This window comes from Haliotis cracherodii, unplaced genomic scaffold (assembly GCF_022045235.1).
Source record: "Haliotis cracherodii isolate W230 unplaced genomic scaffold, xgHalCrac1.p SCAF_9, whole genome shotgun sequence".
NCBI classification, from domain to species: domain Eukaryota; kingdom Metazoa; phylum Mollusca; class Gastropoda; order Lepetellida; family Haliotidae; genus Haliotis; species Haliotis cracherodii.
In genome coordinates this window covers 40,997,125-41,022,099 of record NW_027266343.1, presented here as the reverse complement: position 1 = coordinate 41,022,099, position 24,975 = coordinate 40,997,125, and the positions used below count along the sequence as shown (strand labels likewise).

Below are 24,975 nucleotides of genomic sequence, written 5' to 3'. Positions count from 1 at the left end.
AAATAGTAACGATCCAATTCAACCGTCGAGTGGTTTCAATGACATTTCACCTGAGTACTGAGTGGCTGTACCCACTTATAATAATTAATAAACTTTAAAGAACACGGGGAAATGTTTGATAAATCGTTAGATCTCTAAATGAAGGTTTCCACTGGCCACAACTAATTTTCTACAATCAATATTCGACCATGATACATCGATCTGCATAGAAGGGACGTGGTTCATATATACTTCCCATATATCTATATATATATATACCTCATTCGACCTTCATTGTGTTAGCATATCACTGGCTTGTGAAAGGGCGTTGTCTGCCCATGCAACGAGATATTAGCCGAGAATGTCTCATAAGAATATCCTGTCGAAATATTTTCAAGCTGTTGCCTTGTTTTTTGTACTTTTTGGATTATGCTGTCTGCCAAAAGGTAAGTTGTATTCAAAGATATCAAATTTATATCACCATCATCATTATCATTATCACTATTATTAGATACAGATTAAAATATATAAAAATGTGGCAATGAGGGTTTGGGTGACCCTGGCAGAGTCAGGCTGTTTACGCTCATCATCAGCTCAGGGCCCTTGCCCCCTCCACACGCAGCCCAGACATCGCTGCCTAGTCAAATCCACTCAGAACGGAGAATGTGAAGACTCCCCAACACTGCGACCTTCTGTATTACTCTGATGGTCAGAAGGGCTGTTTTCTTTGTAGCAAACCCGGGTGTCAATAGATCAATAGATTCCACTAAGAGTGAGTGACGGGTTTAACGCCGCTTTTAACAGTATTCCAGTTATATCGCGGCGTGTCAGCTCAATGAGGGAGGAAAGCCTGAAGTTGATGCGGGTCCTGAAGTTGATGCGGGACGTTTACCACTTCGGTGAAATCCACGAGCACGGGTATGGTGCTGACAAACCTAGAAACATAATCGGGGCGAACCGGGAATCGAACCAACAATCATAGGTTTCTGGCGTGCCCAAGGGACGCAGCTCTGCACAGCGAATCGCGGCGCCTTAGACGACTGGGCCACCCGTGCCCCTGATTCCACTAAGACACGCTTAGCGAGGCTGGAATCCGACCCAGAAGACCAGTTATCGTCCCTGTTTTGCAACAGATCCATCAACCGCGAAGCTTGCGTTGGTGCCATACCTTACAGCCGTGGAATTTAAGAAACTGGAGACGAGTGTGGTTTAGCGATGAATCACGATTTCTTTTTTAGCGGCAAGATGAAAGACAACGTGTTTATCGCCGTCGAAATAAGCGTTTTGCCCCGAATTGTATACGTGAATTCGACAAATTCGGTGGCGGTAGAGTCATGGTGTGGGGGCTATATCCTACACCACGAGATCTGACTTGGTTGTGGTTGAGGGAAATTTGACAGCAAATCGCTACATGAATCAAATTCTTCAACCTCACCTCCTTCCAATCATTGACAGCCAGACGGAGCTGTTTCAACAGGACAACGCTGCACCGCATGCAGCTCGTGTCACGGTAGACTACCTTTATAATGCCAACATTAACGTCTTGCCCTGGCCGTCGACACTCCCACAACTGGCCAACGCGTTACAAGCAGAATGACGCAGAATTCGTACACTTATCCAGTCAGAGCCGGGGAGATGCAGAGCTGTGATTGCTGCCCGGAGCGGTGACACGAGATACTGAGTTCAACACCAACTTGTGGCCCTAATGACATGACAATGAACAGTTTAAGATGTCTTTGTACAACATTAACATGTAACAATCGAGTTCCACAATTTTATATTTGTATCTATGATACTAAATTAATATATCGACTTTATTAGGTACAATAAATTTACTGCGTTTCATTTTTTTTGGAAGAGTCTATATTCCCTCTTCTAGCTAGATACGATCTACCGGATATGTTCTTCTCCCGCTATGACGCACTCTACAGGACACCGTCCCCTTCCTCTAAGACACGTTCTACCGAATATGTTCCCCTTCCACTAACACACGCTCTACAGGAAATTTCTCCTTCCACAAGGACGCACTCTGCCAGGACGTGTTGTCCTTTGTCCTTTTCAGACACGTCGACCTTCCGGATATGTTCTTCTTCCAGTAAGATACAGTTTTCTTGGATCTATTGTCCTTACACTCCAACACACTCTACCTTTAACTAAGACACGTCGACCTTCCGGATATGTCCTCCTTCCAGTAAGATACGCTTTACTTGGATCTATTGTCCTTACACTCCAACACACTCTACCTTTAACTAAGACACGTCGACCTTCCGGATATGTCCTCCTTCCAGTAAGATACGCTTTACTTGGATCTATTGTCCCTACGCTACAACACACTCTACCTTTCACGAAGACACGTCGACCTTCCGGATATGTTCTCCTTTAACTAAGACACGCTCTACCAGGTATGTTCTCCTTCCACTGAGACGCGCTCTACCGAATATGTTCTCCTTCCACTAAGACACGCTCTACCAGATATGTTCTCCTTCCACTAAGACACGCTCTACCAGATATGTTCTCCTTCCACTAAGACACGCTCTACCAGATATGTTCTCCTTCCACTAAGACACGCTCTACCAGATATGTTCTCCTTCCACTAAGACACGCTCTACCAGATATGTTCTCCTTCCACTAAGACACGCTCTACCGGATATGTTCTCCTTCCACTGAGACACGCTCTACCAGATATGTTCTCCTTCCACTGAGACACGCTCTACCGGATATGTTCTCCTTCCACTGAGACACGCTCTACCGGATATGTACTCCTTCTCCTGAGACAAGCTCTACCGGATATTTTCTCCTTCTCCTGAGACACGCTGTCCCGAATATGCTCTCCTACTACGACGCACCCTCCAGGACCCCTTCCCCTTCCTCTAAGACACGTTCTACCGATTATGCTCCCTCCCCCTTCCAGTTTGATACGCCCTACCGGATATCTCCCCTCATCCAGCTTGATACGCTCTACCGGATATCTCCCCTCATCCAGCTTGATACGCTCTACCGGATATCTCCCCTCATCCAGCTTGATACGCTCTACCGGATATCTCCCCTCATCCAGCTTGATACGCTCTACCGGATATCTCCCCTCATCCAGCTTGATACGCTCTACCGGATATCTCCCCTCATCCAGCTTGATACGCTCTACCGGATATCTCCCCTCATCCAGCTTGATACGCCCTACCGGATATCTCCCCTCATCCAGCTTGATACGCTCTACCGGATATCTCCCCTCATCCAGCTTGATACGCTCTACCGGATATCTCCCCTCATCCAGCTTGATACGCCCTACCGGATATCTCCCCTCATCCAGCTTGATACGCTCTACCGGATATCTCCCCTCATCCAGCTTGATACGCTCTACCGGATATGTTCTCCTCCCACTAAGACGCACTCTACAGGACACCTTCCCCTTCCTCTAAGGGGGTCACGGGTGGCCCAGTCGTCTAAGGCACTGCGATTCGCTGTGGAGAGATGCGTCCCTTCGGCACGCCAGAAACCTATGATTGTTGGTTCGAATCCCGGTTCGCCCCGATTATGTTTCTAGGTTTGTCAGCACCATTTCCGTGCTCGTGGATTTCACTCGGCATCCATAGAGTTAAACCCAATTCACCCACTCACTCACCTTCCTCTAAGACGCCTTCAAGCTAGACACGCTGCATCGGATGTTCTCCTTCCATTATTGCACGCTCAACAGGATACATTGTCCTTCCTTTTAAGACAAGCCCTACCGGATACGTAGGGATACACTAAGACACACCCTACAGAACATGTTGTCCTTACACAAAGACACACCCTACAGGACATGTTGCCCTTACACTAAGACACACCCTACAGAACACGTTGTCCTTACACAAAGACACACTCTACAGAACATGTTGCCCTTACACTAAGACACACCCTACGGGACATGTTGTCCTTACACAAAGACACACTCTACAGAACGCGTTGTCCTTACACAAAGACACACTCTACAGAACACGTTGTCCTTACACAAAGACACACTCTACAGAACACGTTGTCCTTACACAAAGACACACTCTACAGAACACGTTGTCCTTACACAAAGACACACTCCACAGAACACGTTGTCCTTACACAAAGACACACTCCACAGAACACGTTGTCCTTACACTAAGACACACCCTACAGAACACGTTGTCCTTACACAAAGACACACTCTACAGAACACGTTGTCCTTACACAAAGACACACTCCACAGAACACGTTGTCCTTACACAAAGACACACTCCACAGAACACGTTGTCCTTACACTAAGACACACCCTACAGAACACGTTGTCCTTACACAAAGACACACTCTACAGAACATGTTGCCCTTACACTAAGACACACCCTACGGGACATGTTGTCCTTACACAAAGACACACTCTACAGAACACGTTGTCCTTACACAAAGACACACTCTACAGAACACGTTGTCCTTACACAAAGACACACTCTACAGAACACGTTGTCCTTACACAAAGACACACTCCACAGAACACGTTGTCCTTACACAAAGACACACTCCACAGAACACGTTGTCCTTACACAAAGACACACTCTACAGAACACGTTGTCCTTACACAAAGACACACTCTACAGAACACGCTGTCCTTACACAAAGACACACTCTACAGAACACGTTGTCCTTACACAAAGACACACTCTACAGAACGCGTTGTCCTTACACAAAGACACACTCTACAGAACGCGTTGTCCTTACACAAAGACACACTCTACAGAACACGTTGTCCTTACACAAAGACACACTCTACCGAACACGTTGTCCTTACACAAAGACACACTCTACAGAACACGTTGTCCTTACACAAAGACACACTCTACAGAACACGTTGTCCTTACACAAAGACACACTCTACAGAACACGTTGTCCTTACACAAAGACACACTCCACAGAACACGTTGTCCTTACACAAAGACACACTCCACAGAACACGTTGTCCTTACACAAAGACACACTCTACAGAACACGTTGTCCTTACACAAAGACACACTCTACAGAACACGCTGTCCTTACACAAAGACACACTCTACAGAACACGTTGTCCTTACACAAAGACACACTCTACAGAACGCGTTGTCCTTACACAAAGACACACTCTACAGAACGCGTTGTCCTTACACAAAGACACACTCTACAGAACACGTTGTCCTTACACAAAGACACACTCTACCGAACACGTTGTCCTTACACAAAGACACACTCTACAGAACACGTTGTCCTTACACAAAGACACACTCTACAGAACACGTTGTCCTTACACAAAGACACACTCTACAGAACACGTTGTCCTTACACAAAGACACACTCTACAGAACGCGTTGTCCTTACACAAAGACACACTCTACAGAACGCGTTGTCCTTACACAAAGACATACTCTACATAACGCGTTGTTCTTACACAAAGACACACTCTACAGAACATTTTTCCTTACACAAAGACACACTCTACAGAACACGTTGTCCTTACACAAAGACACACTCTACAGAACACGTTGCCCTTACACTTGGACAAGTTCTACTTATTATTGCTTTTTCCAGTTTGTTTGTTTTTTTCTTTATCTAATGTATTTTTTTCAAAGAAGTGCCAGCCCCTCCCCCGATCCCTTAAACATAAACGACGCACTCTTTATGCTCCCACGAAATGTTGCTGTTCCTTGATATATCTATCGGGGGCACGGGGGGCTCAGTCGTCTAAGGCGCCGCGATTCGCTGTGCAGAGTTGCGTCCCTTTTGGCATGCCAGAAACCTATGATTGTGGGTTCGAATCCCGGTTCGTCCCGATTATGTTTCTAGGTTCGTCAGCACCATACCCGTCCTCGTGGGTTTCACCGAAGTGGTAAACGTCTGAGACCTGCATCACTTCGGGCTTTCCTCCCACATGAAGTTGACACGCCGTGATATAACTGGAATACTGTTAAAAGCGGCGTTAATTATTTTTTTTAAAAATGAAGAATGAATCATGATATATATATCCCTGGCTGACTGACTCACCATCTTCCTGTGACCTTGTTTCAGTGTTTGGCATCAACCTGGCACGTAACCGACCAGCAGAGCAAGTTTCACGCTATGGAATATCCTATGCTGAGCAGGCAGTTGACGGCAGCTATGCTGCATATATTGGATACTGCTCAGGAACTGCGCATGGCGTCCCCTTCGAGTCCCACCTGTGGTGGCAGGTGGACCTGGAGTGTTCTTTGCAGGTGATGGAGGTCATCATCACAAACAGAGACAGTCATGGTAAGTTTTCGACCATTGACCTTTCGACCGCGTAGCGGGGACATAGCTCAGCAGTTAAAGTTCGCGTGTGTAGATGGATTCGAGATGCGAGGGATCTTTGGTACAAGACTAGGAGAGGCATGTATGAGTGAGTGAGTGAGTATGGTTTTACGCCGCTTGTAGCAATATTCCAGCAATATCACGGCAGGGGACACCACAAATGGGCTTCACACATTGTACCCATGTCGGGAATCGAACCCGGGTCTTCGGCGTGACGAGCGAACGCTTTAACCACTAGGCTACCCGACCGCCCCAGAGGCATGTATGAATGATATACCACTTGCTTCCTAACAATCAGGGGTTATTTCTTGACAATACGAGTTCCTTGTAATATCAGCAGCTTTGCAGGGAGCACGAATGGCGTCTAAAGCACCACAAGGTGTGTCCCGAAGGTGCCAGAAACCATTGACCAATGAGTAGAATGCCAGAATTGCCCTGATTGGTACTTGTAGTGTCAGCACCATACCTGTGCTCATCAGTTTCACCAAAGTAGTAAACATCTGAGGGGTTTTTCTCCCACATTAAGGTGGCGGTCGGGTAGCCTAGTGATTAAAGCGTTCGCTCGTCACGCCGAAGACCCGGGTTCGATTCCCGACATGGGTACAAAGCGTGAAGCCCATTTCTGGTGTCCCCCGCTGTGATATTGCTGGAATATTGCCAAAAGCGGCGTAAAAATATACTCACTCACCCACTCCCACATCAAGCTGCCAAGCCGTGCGATAACTGTTCAAAGCGGCGTAAAACCATACTCACTCACCCACTCCCACATCAAGCTGCCAAGCCGTGCGATAACTGTTCAAAGCGACGTTAAACCAAACTCGCTGACTCACGTATTGTGTTCAAGGTGAACGTCTTCACGACTTTGACATCCTCATCTCTGACGACGTCACAATGGAGTTTCGCAACGTCTGCAAGCACTATAATGGAAGCGTCCCTAGCCTTACCACCTTGACTGTACCCTGTGAGGAGCCGTTGACGGGACGCTACCTGAGGATACAGGTGCCCTGGGTCATCTCCGAAGATATGCTGGCGCTGTGTGAAGTTGAAGTCATGGGGCTAGCCAAGAGTAAGATTGTCAAAATTCCAATTTAGAAATTCATCTTAGGTTAAAGGTTGTCCAGTAACTTGTCACTATTATTGAACATTAACATTGAAATGACAAGTCGTAATAGTAAAACCAGATGGGATTCCGAAAATTTGAAAACGCCTCTTCACCTGCAGTGTTGTGTCTATTGTGTTCCTTGTAACTTTGAGGCCGGCATATTTGCTTCCCTTAGTTTGCCAGGATCCGCCGATCATGAGTTCGAATCCCAGTTTCGATCGATAATGATCACTTTGTTTGTCAGCATCATCGTACCATGATAATAGAAATAAAAATGGGGTCGCGTTGACAACATAAAGTACTCACCAAGTTAATAGAAATGGCATTTTTGTAATGAATAACTCACAAGAGGGATTTCATTATGTTTTACAATTCAAAACATCAATCCTGGCACGGGTGGCCCAGTCGTCTAAGGCGCCGTGATTCGCTGTGCAGAGTTGCGTCCCTTGGGCACGCCAGAAACCAGAGATTGTGGGTTCGAATCCCCGTTCGCCCCGATTATGTTTCTAGGTTTGTCAGCACCATACCCGTGCTCGTGGGTTTCACCGAAGTGGTAAACGTCTGATATAACACACCGTGATATAACTGGAATACTGTTAAAGGCGGCGTTAAACCCAACTCACTCAAAACATCAATCACTAAAATATTGTTTCACAATTTACCTAAACGGCTGGAGAGTAAATGATCGGTATTTTTCACACCTTTTGTCTCTGCATCCACACGTAGCTTTATCTTTCCAGACATGAAGTTTGTAAAGCAGGCAGCCACAAAAGTCATTGCTACCAACACCCTGCTGACAATGAGCTCGTCCAAACGTCAGTGTGCAGATGCATGTTTCGAGAGGTATGATTGCGTGGGGTTTAACTTCTCCCCCTCCTCTGATGTGTGCGAACTTCTCCCGTCCTACGATGCAGATGACGCCGTCTCTGATGACGACTGGAACCTCTACGACGTGGAAATGGGGAACAACTTTTGCTCATGCGACGATAACTGACGTGCAAACACTGTCCCAACATTCTACATGCCTAAAAGGTGATTGCTAGTATACAAGACACTATCCCAACATTCTACGTGTACATGTGTAAACGGTGATTACTGATCTACAAGACACTACTTCAACATTCTACATGTACATGTGTAAATCGTGATTACTGATCTACAAGACACTATCCCAACATTCAACATGTACATGTGTAAACGGTGATTACTGATCTACAAGACTCTATCCCAACATTCTACATGTACATGTGTAAATCATGATTACTGACATACAAGACACTATCCCAACATTCTACATGTACATGTCTAAACGGTGATTACTGATATACAAGACACTATCCCAACATTCTACATGTACATGTGTAAACGATGATTACTGATATACAAGACACTATCCCAACATTCTACATGTACATGTGTAAATCATGATTACTGATATACAAGACACTATCCCAACATTCAACATGTACATGTGTAAACGGTGATTACTGATATACAAGACACTATCCCAACATTCAACATGTACATGTGTAAACGGTGATTACTGATCTACAAGACTCTATCCCAACATTCTACATGTACATGTGTAAATCATGATTACTGATCTACAAGACACTATCCCAACATTCTACATGTACATGTGTAAATCATGATTACTGATCTACAAGACACTATCCCAACATTCAACATGTACATGTGTAAACGGTGATTACTGATCTACAAGAATCTATCCCAACATTCTACATGTACATGTGTAAATCATGATTACTGATATACAAGACACTATCCCAACATTCAACATGTACATGTGTAAACGGTGATTAGTGATATACAAGACACTATCCCAACATTCTACATGTACATGTGTAAACGATGATTAGTGATACACAAGACACTACTCCAACATTCTACTTGTACATGTGTAAACGGTGATTACTGATCTACAAGACACTACTCCAACATTCTACTTGTACATGTGTAAACCGTGATTACTGATCTACAAGACACTATCCCAACATTCTACATGGACATGTGTAAACGGTGATTACTGATCTACAAGACACTATCCCAACATTCTACATGTACAGTTGTAAACCGTGATTACTGATCTACAAGACACTATCCCAACATTCAACATGTACATGTGTAAATCATGATTACTGATCTACAAGACTCTATCCCAACATTCTACATGTACATGTGTAAACGGTGATTACTGATCTACAAGACACTATCCCAACATTCTACATGGACATGTGTAAACGGTGATTACTGATCTACAAGACACTATCCCAACATTCTACATGTACATGTGTAAACCGTGATTACTGATATACAAGACACTATCCCAACATTCTACATGGACATGTGTAAACGGTGATTACTGATCTACAAGACACTATCCCAACATTCTACATGTACATGTGTAAACCGTGATTACTGATATACAAGACACTATCCCAACATTCAACATGTACATGTGTAAATCATGATTACTGATCTACAAGACTCTATCCCAACATTCTACATGTACATGTGTAAACGGTGATTACTGATCTACAAGACACTATCCCAACATTCTACATGGACATGTGTAAACGGTGATTACTGATAAACAAGACACTATCCCAACATTCTACATGGACATGTGTAAACCGTGATTACTGATCTACAAGACACTATCCCAACATTCTACATGGACATGTGTAAACGGTGATTACTGATAAACAAGACACTATCCCAACATTCTACATGTACATGTGTAAACCGTGATTACTGATCTACAAGACACTATCCCAACATTCTACATGGACATGTGTAAACCGTGATTACTGATCTACAAGACACTATCCCAACATTCTACATGGACATGTGTAAACGGTGATTACTGATCTACAAGACACTATCCCAACATTCTACATGGACATGTGTAAACGGTGATTACTGATAAACAAGACACTATCCCAACATTCTACATGGACATGTGTAAACCGTGATTACTGATCTACAAGACACTATCCCAACATTCTACATGGACATGTGTAAACCGTGATTACTGATCTACAAGACACTATCCCAACATCCTACATGTACATGTGTAAATCATGATTACTGATCTACAAGACACTATCCCAACATTCTACTTGTATATGTGTAAACCGTGATTACTGATCTACAAGACACTATCCCAACATTCTACATGTACATGTGTAAACGGTGATTACTGATCTACAAGACACTATCCCAACATTCAACATGTACATGTGTAAATCATGATTACTGATATACAAGACACTATCCCAACATTCTACATGTACATGTGTAAACGGTGATTACTGATATACAAGACACTATCCCAACATTCTACATGTACATGTGTAAACGGTGATTACTGATCTACAAGACACTATCCCAACATTCTACATGTACATGTGTAAATCATGATTACTGATATACAAGACACTATCCCAACATTCTACTTGTATATGTGTAAACGGTGATTACTGATATACAAGACACTATCCCAACATTCTACTTGTATATGTGTAAACGGTGATTACTGATATACAAGACACTATCCCAACATTCAACATGTACATGTGTAAACGGTGATTACTGATCTACAAGACACTATCCCAACATTCTACATGTACATGTGTAAATCATGATTACTGATATACAAGACACTATCCCAACATTCTACTTGTATATGTGTAAACGGTGATTACTGATATACAAGACACTATCCCAACATTCTACTTGTACATGTGTAAACGGTGATTACTGATCTACAAGACACTACTCCAACATTCTACATGTACATGAGTAAACGATGATTAGTGATATACAAGACACTACTCCAACATTCTACTTGTACATGTGTAAACGGTGATTACTGATCTACAAGACACTACTCAAACATTCTACATGTACATGTGTAAACCGTGATTACTGATCTACAAGACACTATCCCAACATTCTACATGGACATGTCTAAACGATGATTACTGATCTACAAGATTGTGTGTATACGTGTAATAATCGATAATCAATTCATGTTACAATTGTCACGATATCTGTGTATCGAATATCTGAAAAGTCGCAAGTAAGTAGAGCGCGTACAAGTCGATATTGATTTCAACCTCACTTACCCACCAGTTCAAACGTTTAATGTTGTTTGTATAATGTAATTGTTGTTAGACCCATTTCATTGTTATACATTTTTATCTTAAGATGTTTCGTGGTGCTTGAAGACCACTTATCGTTTACATTCAACGATCTGTACGGACATCATACCCTTGTAGACATACAACTGAATATTGTTGTCATATCACCATGGCAAATTCTATGTGTTCGTACATATTAATTTTAGCGTTGGTAAGTGTCTATTCAAGAGCTAATGTTTGTTTGTCCTTTCTTGTTTGTTAAAATGTTTTATGGAAATGAACAAATACATTTGGTCATTTTGTGTTATCCATGTAAATGTGAAGGTTGCAAGGGTGGTTAAGCAGTCTTTGTCGCTGGGCAGTGTTTTCAGGCGTGTCAGAAACATGTGATATTTTGGACCCCTCCTTTTTAAAAATGCTGGATCCGCCCTTCGAGTCTGTTTCCGGCATCCCAAAGACGCCGCCACGACCATGGCCACAAGCAAGCACGAGGCCAAATGATACTATTAATTTAGAAAATGTGTTGCCCCTCCTTCGGGAACCAGGACAGCACAAAGTAAGAACAAAACCATTATCAAAAGACTCCAGCAACCTTTGCTGATGGATGGGTCTACAAACAGTAAGAGCCCACAGTATCGACTAGAGAGGACAGTTCTTGGCATTGCTTGGAAACTTTTGACCAAACCAGAACCTCCACTAAATCAGAAAAAGACCGCATGTCCCTGAATTTCAAATTTGCAATCAAGGGAAATAATGCTTTAAACTTAAGTAAATTCTCAAACAAAAGTCACTCTCCCTGAATGTCCCGCACTTTGTCAATATCAGGAAGATCCAACAGTTTCATTCTCCTTTAAGAGTGAGTGAGTGAGTGAGTATGGTTTTACGCTGCTTTTAGCAATATTCCAGCAATATCACAGCGGGGGACACCGGAAATGGGCTTCACACATTGTACCCATGTCGGGAATCGAACCCGGGTCTTCGGCGTGACGAGCGAACGCTTGAACCACTAGGCTACCCGACCGCCCCCTCTCCTTTAAGAACACCATCTCATCCAACTTGCTAAAATATATTAAAGTGTAGCTGAGCGTTGACTTGGCAGCTCATAATGTAACTTCCACAATGTGTGTTTCTTTTTTTCTTTTTTGATTGTTGTTTAACGCCGCACTCAGCAAAATTTCAGCTATATGACGGCGGTGTGTAAATAATTGAGTCGGGACCAGACAATCCAGTGATTGACATCATGATCATCGGTCTACGCAACTGGGATATGTTGCCAAGAACTGGACCACCCGATCCCATGAGTTACGTTACGACAAGCATGGGTTGCTGAAGTCAAGTCCAACCCGTTCCTCACCCGAGGGGTCCGATGATATGCAATCTACCAAGTCACAGAGCCTGACCACCTGATCCATTAGGTCGTCTCTTACGACCAGCATAGGTAACTGGGAACCTATTCTGACCCGGAATCACTGACAAACACATAGTCAAATGAGCTTTAATATCAAGACATTACGACCATTGACAACAATTTGCGTTTTCTTCACACCCTTCCTCTTCCCCAAGGTGGGGGCACGGGTGGCCCAGTCGTCTAAGGAGCCGCGATTCGCTGTGCAGAGTTGCGTCCCTTGGGCACGCCAGAAACCTATGAATGCGGGTTCGAATCCCGGTTCGCCCCAATTATGTTTCTAGGTTTGTCAGCACCATACGGTGCTCGTGGGTTTCACAGAAGTGGTAAACGTCTGAGGCCTGCATCACTTCGGGCATTCCTCCCACATTAAGCTGACACGACGCGATATGACTGGAATACTGCTAAAAGAGGCGTTACACCCAACTCACTCACTCACTCACTTCCCCAGGGTATTATTTGTTTCTATCTGCTTAGTCAGCGTTCAAATCTTTTATGCATTCTATTACAATATGGCATCTCATTAGGGTACAGACCCGTGAAGATCCGGGGTAGAATAGGTCTTCAGCAACCCAATCTTGGCGTTAAAGGTGACTATGCTTATCGTAAAAGGCGACTAATGGGATCGGGTGGTCAGGCTCGCTGCCTTGGTTGATGCATGTCATCAATCCCAATTGCATGGATCGATGCTCATGATGTCAATCACTGGATTCTCTGGTCCAAACTCGATTATTTACAGACCGTCGTCATATAACAACAAACAAACAAACATTAGGGTATAAAGAAGTGTCTCGAAACGTTTTTGGGTTCCGTGAATAAAACGAGCTCCATAGTTTTTATATCTAAAAACAATTTTACAAAAAATAACGGTAATCGAAGTAATGCCACAAATATTTTTAAATAATGCTATTTTGTTCTAAAGTGATAACTTTAAACAATGCATACATCTGGCCTAATTGTGAGTGAATTCGTATTGGAATTGCCTCGGGGATCGTGTCGTAAGCGAGACAAATATACCGAGCATTTAGGCTGTGAGTGACTAATGACATATAAGAGGACCGCCTCCGTAGTCTAGTGGTAGAGCGTCCGCCCAGAGAGCGGAAGGTCCGCGGTTCGAGCCCCGATCGCGTCATACCAAAAAACGTTAACAGATGGTACTTGTTGTTACCCTGTCTGGCGCTCGGCATTAAGGGGCTAAAACAAGGACTGGTCGGCTCGGAGTCCGTATACTGTGTATGAGTGGGGTATTCATGTTAAACTGCGCCATGGTATCAGTGGGCTAGCACTATAAATCGGTATCAGTCCGGACTAGTACAAGCAGCCACACACACACACGTACATGCACGTCGGTATAAGTGCAATAATCTTGGACGCGACGTTAAACCCCATTTCACCTCACATCACATATAAGAATATTTTGCTCCGTCCAATTTACTGGCACTTTTGCTTTTGATACGAGCCCCGAAGATCATTCAGTTTAATTGTGTTCGATAAAAAAAGACTAGAATTTTTGGTATACGGCCTCGGCGCGCCACCTTGGCTGTAAATGAGGACTTTGCTGCATCTCCGTTACCGCGACAAACTCTCATTGTCCATTGTATCATTATTGGTTCTCTTTCTGCATCTCTTATTCATCACTCTGTGGGTGGAGGTGTAGTCAGACTGGGACACCGGCTTATATACCTATGGGTTTTGCTTCCGCACAGTGCTATTAACTAAAGGTAGCCGTTGGCGTGATCTCTTTGTATCGTGGTGATTATGTTAGGCAATGGCGTGTGTGAAAGAGCGTGTCTACAGATTAGCAGCACGGAATGTGCGGGGTTTGATTATGCTGATGGTATTGCTGAAAATCTATGGTTCTCGTTTTTTCCTGCTGTTCTTATCTATTTGATTTGTTTGTTTATTTGTTGTTTAACATCGCACTCAGCAATATCCCAGCAATATGACGCCAGTCTGTAAATAATCGAGTCTGGACCAGACAATCCAGTGATTGACATCATGAGCATCGATCCACGCAATTGGGATCGATGACATGCATCAACCAAGTCCGCGAGCCTGACCACCTGATCCCGTTAGTCGCCTGTTACCTCAAGCATAGTCGCCTTTTACGGCAAGCATTGGTTGCTGAAGACCTATTCTTCCCCGGATCTTCACGGGCCTTATCTACTTGAGGAGACACGGGTGGCCTAGTCGTCTAAAACCGACGTGATGAGTAATGTGAGTGAGTGACGCCTTTAATGATTTTTCAGCAATATCACGGCGGCGACACCAGGGCTTCATACATTGTACCCATATAGGGATTCGAACCCGGGCCTTTGGCGTGACAAGCGAACGCTGTAACCACTTGACTGCTCCAATGGCCCCAAATTAGTTGCAGAGGTGCAACTCGTGAATTACCTGTGAACGCCACCAGTGAAGGTCCGTCTTCAGCAACCCATGCTTGCCGTAAAAGGCGACTGTGCTTGTGGTAAGAGGCGACTAACGGGATCGGGTGGTCAGGCTCGCTGACTTGGTTGATGGATGTCATCGTATCCCAGTTGCGTGGATCGATGTGCATGAGGTCCAGTTAACCGAGTTACGAAGATTGGCCCCTTTTGACGTGATTTAGGACATATGAATATTACAAGTGTTTGTATTAAACTCAGTTCCGGGAAACGAACTCTAGTCTTTTGTTTATAACTAAAATGACGTGACGACGCTACTACTTGTCTCTCGATTTTTCGATGTGTGAAGCCAATTTCTGGTGTCCCCCGCCGTGATATTGCTGGAATATTGCTAAAAGCGGCGTAAAACCATTCTCACTCACTCTCTCGAGTTTTCCATTTTTTAATAAGCTCATTTACAAGATTCACCAGAAGTGATCCGGGTGCCGATGTACAAAACAACCTTAGCGCTACGACTGTCGTAAGTCTATGTTAAGGTAGGGGAGTTACAATCACCTTAGCGCTACGATCGCTTTGTACAACGGCATCCTGAAGGTTACACTCTTCAAATTATGGAAGAGAAATGGCGTTGTTTCCGGTACGGAAAAGCGGTTTGGCAGAGTTTCAGAACAGTTCAGAAGTGTGATGTCTAAACTACACTTGACAATTATGTGAGATATTATTCGACTTAAACGTTTACCGTCATCATGGATTTTCTGTATAAACTCATTTTTAAAATAAGCAAGATAGAAAGGGACAACATAGTAGAATAGAAAACTATCATGTTATGTGAGGTCAAGGAAAACTCATCCCGTTATTTGTTACATTGAGCCTACAGTAATTTCTTTTGAATAACAGAAACGTGTGTACCAACATTATGGGAAAGACCTGGGCCTACTTGCACAAAGCTGTGTTAAAGTATGGGAGTTACGATCATCTTAGCGCTAAGATCGCTTTGTGCAAGTGGCCCTGGTAGCCCTTAACGTTTGTCGTGCTAATTTATTGAAATTCATGAATACAAATACATTTACGTATGGCGGCTTAGGCCACACAAATGTTTTTTTATTACCGACTGACCGACACTAACTGAATATGTTCACGTGTTTCTTTCGTCTTTTAAAATGCTGTATGTTGTTTCCGTTCAAGATAGTTGCACCTTTTCATGAAATATAGTCTGACGCACGATGCAATTCACGGTTGTCCAAATGAGGATCTTCTTTACAAGAAAAAATTCACTAAATTCAGTTGCGAATTAAGCATTAAGGTTGAATGGCTAAAAATCAAAAGATAAAAATTAATAGAGCTTCGACCTAGCTCCGCAATTTGTCCAAGAAAAGTGTTTTGTTGATGATATAAGGAGCAACGTCCCACGTCATCGGACCGCCTCCGTGGTCTAGCGGTAGAGCGTCCGTCCGGAGAGTGGGAAGTCCGGGGTTTGAACCCCGACCGAGTCATATCAAAAGGCGTTAAACGATGGTACTTGTTGTCACCCTGTCTGGCGCTCGGCATTAAGGGGCTGAAACAAGGACTGGTCGGCTCGGAGTCAGTATACTGTTTGAGTGGGGTGTTCGTGTTAAAATGCGTCATGGTATCTCAGTGGGCTGACACTATAAATCGGCATCAGTCTGGACTAGTACAAGTAGCCATACACACACGAAGGATGCACGTCGCTATATAAGTGCAATAATCTTGGGCGCGACGTTAAACCCCATTTCACCTCACCTCCCCCACGTCCCTGGGGTACAAGACACAAAGTCATCGAGTCATCGAACAAATCGTTCCATGCAATAAGTGAGTCAATCTCGTTAAAATCAAATCTTAGTTCTCGCTACCGCTACCGCCTAAGGCGCTGCAATTCGCCTATCATAGAAAACCTATGATTGTAGGTTCGAATCCAGGTTCGACCCGAATATGTTTCTTGGTTGTCAGCACCATACCCGTTCTCGTTGGTTTCACCGAAGTGGTAAGCGTCTCAGACCTGCATCACATCGGGCTTTCCTCCCACATTAAGCTGACACGCCGTGATGTGAGTGGAATACTGTTCAAAGCGGCGTTAAACCCAACTCACTCACTCACTCAAAACGCAAATCTGAACCTCGAATTATCGCGCTTTAGAGAAATCTTTAAGCACTGATGAACGAAGATTAATCCATTTTTGACGATTCTACAACTTCAAAAATGGTATTTAAAATCACATATGTTAATGTCACATTTTTACACGAAACCCGCAGTTGAAGTTGGAACTTGCAATTTGTGTCTGGGAACTGTTCACAGATTTGACACATGCCCTAACAATTGAATTGGCATCACAATACGCACGCATAGTGTAAGGGAAGTAACTCTATTCTATTCCTTCGGTGATTGGAATATAATCATATAGGCCAAATAGGCACAAAATCGCCCTTCGCCAGTTACTGTTGCTACAATTGCTGCTGCTACTACTACTGTTGATGCCGCTACTGCTGTTACTACTACTACTACACTCGATGACGAAATGACGTGTTCAAAGGCAACGTCTTCACGAAGTGTGAGGTCGTTGACATTGAGTACGGACTGTTTGTGTGTTTGTTTGTTTGTTGTTTAACACGGCACTCAGCAATATTCCAGCTATATGACGCGGGTCTGTAAATAATCTAGTCTGGACCAGACAATCCAGCGATTAACATGAGCATCGATCTACACAATTGGGATCGATGACATGCATCAACCAAGTCAGCAAGACTGACCACCCGATCCCGATAGTCGCATCTTACGACAAGCATTGTCGCCTTTTACGGCAAGCATGGGTTGCTGAAAACCTATTCCACCCCAGATCTTCACGGGTCCAGTACGGCCTATAGATGGTTGCGGTGTGTCAAGGAATTCAGACAAAACCTGTCAGGATGATTAACGCTTTGAAAAAATAAACATTCACCTACATATGTTTCACTTTAGTTCCTCGTAACGGGAGTGAATGAATGTTAATTTACGCCGCAAATATTCCAACTATAGTACATCGGCCTGTTATTGATCTTTAAAAAGTGGTTGATTGCATGAACAACAATCAACAACGCCGACGCCGGATACACATTAGAATCATCACCCAATCCCAATTATGGAAGGTTTTCACAAGCATAGTATACTGGAGTAGTCAGCCACAGGAACCACTCGGATGCTGCGTGAGTGAGTGAGTGTGAGTGAGCAATATCACGGTGGGGGGCACCAGAAATGGGCTTCATACATTGTACCCATGTCGGGAATCGAACCCGGGTCTTCGGGGTAACGAGCGAACGCTTTAACCACTAGGCTACCCGACCGCCCCAAGAGATACACTAAAAGATGTCCATGTCTGCTTCAGAGCCGCTTTGGCCGTTGAACTAACTCGTTGAACGAAAAATTAAAACACCTCTTTACTGAACTACTTCTTCCATGACGTTCCAACCCATGCTTGTCGTAAGAGGAGACTAACGGGATCGGGTGGTTAGATCGCCGACTTGGTTGATGCATGCCATCGTATCCCAATTGTGTAGATCGATCCGCATTATATCAATCACTGGATTGTCTGGTCCAGTCTCGATTATTTACAGACCGCAGTCATATAGCTGGAATATTGCTATTTAATAAGTGATTTTAGTCTGCTACCAAACTGCTCTAATCACAGTTTGGTTTAACCCTGCTTTGTACAGTATTTCATGTCACAGTCTACCAGTTTGCTGTGGGAGGAAAGCCCAAACTGGTTCAGGTCCCAGATGTTTCAGTGCAGCCTGTCAAAGGAACCAGGTTGGTGCAACTCTGGCTCATAGGACTCGGCCACCCATGCCCTCGCAAAAAAGTCGGAAAATAGGAAATGAACCAGTAATTGTGACCCACCAGGAGAAAAGGGACCTTATGGGTGAGAGGATACAATTGGGCTTTGACATCATAAAGCCCTTTGACATCAACTTACTTCAGTGAAGATCGCTGTGTGTGATGCCATGTACCTCTGTAACAAATATGAATTGAAGCTTGTGAATTGTATTTTTGTTCCAAGATGCTGAAGTTCTAAAATATAATGAAAAGTCAAAATGTGATTTTTCACCCATAAGGTCCCTTATTTCGTGGTTGGTCACAATTATAGGTATCCACACATAAGGGAAGCAACTCCACACAGCAACTCTGGTTCCTAAGTGTAATGGGTCACCTTGCCCTGTCATAAAAGTCTGGATCCAAATTTTAACAAGCGTAATGTCGACAAATCATCTATATCCCCCGCCTATTTTGACATGCAATGGTCCCAAACCAGGTAACTGACCCAATGTTTCTAAAACCCCTTAATATCAAGTGGCACCAGTTCAGTATATACCTGGACATGCAATGTTGGCAATATTTAACAGTTTATTTGTTATGCTCCATAAGTGAACCCACCCTATATTAAAACTTAAATCCAACTCGTTGCCATGGAAACGTAAAAAATAAAAATTTATAAAATTCCTTAAGAGCAAAAGGCACCAGTTCAGCATGAGTCTGATAGACATGCAAAGTTTTGTAAGAAAGAATTTAACAGTTTTTGAGTTCCGCTCCGGAAATGAACACCACCCTTAGAGAACCTAAGTCCAACTTGTTGCCATGGAAACGAAAAAAATAAAAATTTCTAAAATTCCTGAAAAGCAAAAGGTACCAGTTCAGCATGAGTCTGATAGACATGTAGAGTTCCGTCGAGAAATATTTAAAGGATTCTCAGTGCTCCAGAAACGATTTCAGGACACACCCACACACGGACGGACAGAGGGAACCCATTTCAATATCCCCCGCCAACTTTGTTGGGGCGGAGGATAAAAAACAATACAGAAGACAAGTTAATTCTATAGCTTTTACTGCATGATGCATAATATGGTAACAACCATTACACAGTGTGTTACCATTTCAATCAAAAATGCTCTAAAAATATATACAAATGTCAATTCTCACAACATCGCAAGCACTGCATTGTATGTGTACAAGTAAACTATATCTACAAACATTTGGTAATTGCTTTGCATTGGCATTGTAAATTGACTGCATATTGTGTGTATCTACATAAAAAGTCTCCTGAGGAACATTTGATTTTGGTTCGTTTATTGCAAACAAGCATGAAACAACTTAAAGCTTTAAAATGCATAAAGTACATGCCATAATCAGATCAGGCACACTAGATCTATCACACAGACATTCACCGACAGATTTTGAAAACAATTTGAAAAGCCCTTAGAAAAATCTACTTTTTTATGTTACCAAATTTTAATGGGACATAAAATATACTGAAAAAAAGTGTTAGGAATCATGTACATTTTCGGGGATATTTTTGGTACTGATGACTGAGCGCACAATTTCATAAAGTAGCCCAAAATATATTCATGATCCCTGTCTTCTTTCAGTATACAAAAACATTCTGAGGGGTTTCAAATCTGACATTGATTGTCTGGTCTACCAGTCCAATAAGTGAAGTGTACAAGTGAAACTAATCTTGCTACACAATAGTAGATTAACATATTGCACCCAGGGTAAGTCTCAAAATGTGTAACGTCTTTAAAAGTCTGCCCCAAACTGTTCTTGGAAGACTACAGAACTTGCAAGCCCTTTGTCTTAATGCTGTTCTCAACACAACTAGAAATAGTAACAATTCATGCTTAAAATAAGACATAGAAACACCCAACGTAAAAAAGACCCTGTCAATTTTGAGACAAACCCTCATAAAGCTGTTTAAACTTCACAAATAATGTTGGTAAACAATATTCACAATTACAAACATATTGTTACTGTGTTGGTCCACTAACTAATCACATGGCATCAGCCAGCCTGAGACACCTTCCAAGCAGTAACCATCATGAGTTTTCAAAACTACAAAACAAGCATACTAGTCCCCATCAGCAATGTCAAAGTGTCAAAAGAACTCATCTGATTTTAGACACACAACTATGTGGTGTAATTTTCTGGAAAGTCTCAAACGACACATCACAAAGAAAGTACAAACAAACTGTGCTGCGTGATGGTTTTCCTAATCAACAGTTACAAGCTAAAACATGTATCCCACGTAAATAATGTTTGTGGTGTTCATACCAGGACAGGAAACTCCTTATTGTGCTGTCCCCATCATACTGACAAACTCAACAATCATGACAGAGTGACTGAGTGAGTGAGTTGAGTTTAACGCTGCTTTGAACATTATTCTAGTTGTATCTCGGTCTGTCAGCTCAATGAGGGAGGACAGCCAGAAGTGATGCAGGTCTAAACTTTTACCACTTTGGTGAAACCCACGAGCTATGGTGCCGACTAACCTAGAAACATAATCGGGCGGTTTCCAAAGAAGTATCAGAGATAGAAAAGTGGGGAAAAAAGTTCTTTTGTCCAAATTTGGATCCTTACTTTGTAAATTCACAGGTATCATAGAATTTGTATCATATGCCACAGTGTAAAATTAAGTAGTTTGTTTTCATATTGTTCTTGCTTCTAGTGAAATACATGTTGCCATTGTAAACAGACAAAGTACTGGGTATTACACGTCAGTATGACCTGAATTAGGAAATATCAAATTCCAATTTGGGTTGGTTGGTTTGTTGTTTAACGCCGCACTCAGCAATATTCCAGCTATATGACAGCGGTCTGTAAATAATCGAGTCAGGACCAGATAATCCAGTGATTGACATCATGAGCATTGATCCACGCAATTGGGATCGATGACATGCATCAACCAAGTCAGCGAGCCTGACCACCCGATCCGGTTAGTCACCTCTTACGACAAGCATAGTCGCCTTTTACAGCAAGCATGGGTTGCTGAAGACCTATTCTAACCCTCCAATTTAGGAATTTTAGGGATTTAACTATTGATTGTATCAACTCCTGAGAACACATTGAAAAACCCTTGATGACATTTACCATGGATATTGGTTTGGTATTCATGTATTTGCAGGTATTTGTGATCATCAACCAACTGATCCTTACATCATGTACATTGAAACTAAGACAATAAGCACAACATATATACCACTCAAAAAAAGTAAAGGACCACCCAATTCTTTCATATTACTATAGTTAATCTGTCATGGCACGACAAATTAACAATAGTAATATGAAAGAATTGGGTGGTCCTTCAGTTCTTTTGAGTAGCATAAGTTGTAAACCAATAGTTTCTAAAAAAAAAAAAAAAAAAGCTTTAAAGCCAGCCGATATGACTTCCTCTTACAAAACAATTGTGGGATTCTGAAAACTATTGGAACAACTGACATGTTCAGATTAATGGAAGTTCCTGGGATAGCGAACAATGTTCCTCACAACCTTTGCCAAAGTCACAACAGTCTGTCACAACGCTCGTTCGCACAACATCATCACATCTTGGATGTGACTCACAAATTCCTGACTTGAAATGTAGCCGAGTAGTCAAATGCCCTAATGATCCACTGCATCACCTATCCATAATGTCAACACTAGGTGTCGTCTAAAAAAGTTGAAAATGTATTTGTAAAATTGGCACAACACATGGATAAACCTACTTTTCTTAATCCTAAGGATTCATATATAAATATATTCAATACCTGTAAAGTTAATACAAAACTAAAAGAGCTAAATTTCATAGTTTCCAGGTTTCAAATTATTTTGAAACATCTAAATCTCCATTCTACCACGACAAACTAAACACAAACTTTATGAAACTTAGCATTAGCAGAGTTTCATTTCATGATTACATAGATAGTGTTGAAATTCTGGAATTGATGACAATGCCCTTTAATTTGCATATTTTCCTGGTTGGTTGGTTGGTTGGTTAGTTGTTTAATGCAGCACTCAGCAATATTGCATATTTTCCTGACATACCTTAAACCAATACTCTTAAATCACTTCCTCAATAGGCAAATCAATAACAAAATAATCATCCAATGTATTTGCTCAGTAACAGTTATGTAAATGAACCATCCTTGAGTAAATGAGTTGCCCTTCAAAACATTTCATTCTAAAGTTCAACTATTTTGATATGTTCAAGACCCAGGAAGTGAAAGCACTCAGGTGCAGTCCCATGACCTCACAGTCTGCCAATAGTAGTGCCAATGTTTAGGAATCTTCTTTTAATTGTCACATTCTGCACTGTATACATTTCAGCATTTACTTAGTATAATGTAGGAATTGCAACAATATTTCACAGTAAATCTGTGTTTTAACCTACTCACTAGTTACACTTCAGAAACAAGTGAGGTCAGAAGCATCTTCCCGAGGCAAGGGAGTTAACTGACTTCAAAAGCCGACTTTCCACCCTTGCCAAGGCTGGAATTTCTGGGCTCGATTGTAGGGCCTCCCTCCTACGTCCCTCCTATTGACCAATCAGATCCCACCTCTCATATAAACTGCATTTGCTTCAAACAAAATGGCAGCACCCAGTCAAGACAATCTGATTGATAATCAAAATCTTTTTTAATAATTAAACAGGTAAAATTTTGCGAAGTGCATCAAACCAGGTGAGCACCTTGATCAAAAACATTAGAAGATTTGGAATATATATTTTAACGCTAAATTTATTGTACACATGCTTTGCAAATCCTGCATTTGACCAAAATCTGCACAGCAGTTTATGAACCAGATGTTGATTTTGTTATGAAGTGTTGATTGGACTATGCACACACTCGTTAGTCCAGCCAAAATATTACTCCATAATTCCAGCCTAGTTAGGCAATGGTGGAAACTGGACTTTTATAGTCAATTAACTCCCTTGCCTCCGGAAGATGTGTCAAAATGTGAGGCCACGTTTGGCAGGAATCCAATCATTGTGTATTTCATCAAGCAAATCAACAAGAAAACACACAGCTCTCTTCGTCTGTAGATGGTTGGAGGCAAAAAGATAATGAGGCGGAATGGGGTTTTTAGTAGTCAGATGGACGGGGATGAAAATTTATAATTACTTCCTTGGCCAACAGATTTAAATCTGAATGCAGGAACCTAAATTTATGTCATGGTTGATGCCCATTATAATGTGGTGACTTTTAATACTTGGACCTCAGCAGCAAAAGAAATATGTGTATGTTTTTGAACATGCAATGAAAACAGACCCATGTGAACAATGATGCATGCCCTGCTAATTCAAGGAAAATACTAAAATAAAATCTTTTACTTTTGAATTAAACTGCATCAACAAGACTAGAATCACATGAAAATGTTGCAACAGATTATTGCTTTACCAAATATCACATATCTGCTATTCAAAAATAAAATCTATACAAATATTTTGTGCCGAGATATAATCTACAGGCAAAAAGTTTGCCTGACACTCAGAAGAACCATTCCTAAATTATTTGAAATATTCGGATTCTAAATGACAATTGCTTGGACCATTATGTAATTTTATTTTTTTAGAAAAAGGTTGATTTTTTGACAATTTGTGGTATGTTGTCAGTGACAATCAAAGTTGCACAGAGTAAAAAATTTGTGAAACTTGATATCCACTCACTCAGGGACACAAATTACAAGAACAGACAGTAGGATGTTAGAACCACGCCCCAAACAATGTGATTTCTATTTCAGCCCATCCAAAAATATAGTATGTAGGTGAGGTGTTGGGTTAGTTATTAATACTTGTATCTCTTTAAGAAACAGTAGTTTGCCAGTAAGTCAGTGAGAGCCTTT

At 42.2% G+C, this 24,975-nt stretch overlaps 1 protein-coding gene across 1 annotated transcript; it reads left to right on the top strand.

Annotated features, from left to right (window-relative positions):
- Positions 1-340: 340 nt before the first annotated feature.
- On the top strand, positions 341-8,375 carry LOC139452266 (uncharacterized). The gene is made up of 4 exons (XM_071233666.1): positions 341-425; positions 6,019-6,240; positions 7,124-7,345; positions 8,122-8,375. Exons 1-4 carry the CDS (start codon positions 341-343, stop codon positions 8,373-8,375), a joined length of 783 nt encoding a protein of 260 aa, XP_071089767.1.
- Positions 8,376-24,975: the final 16,600 nt, after the last annotated feature.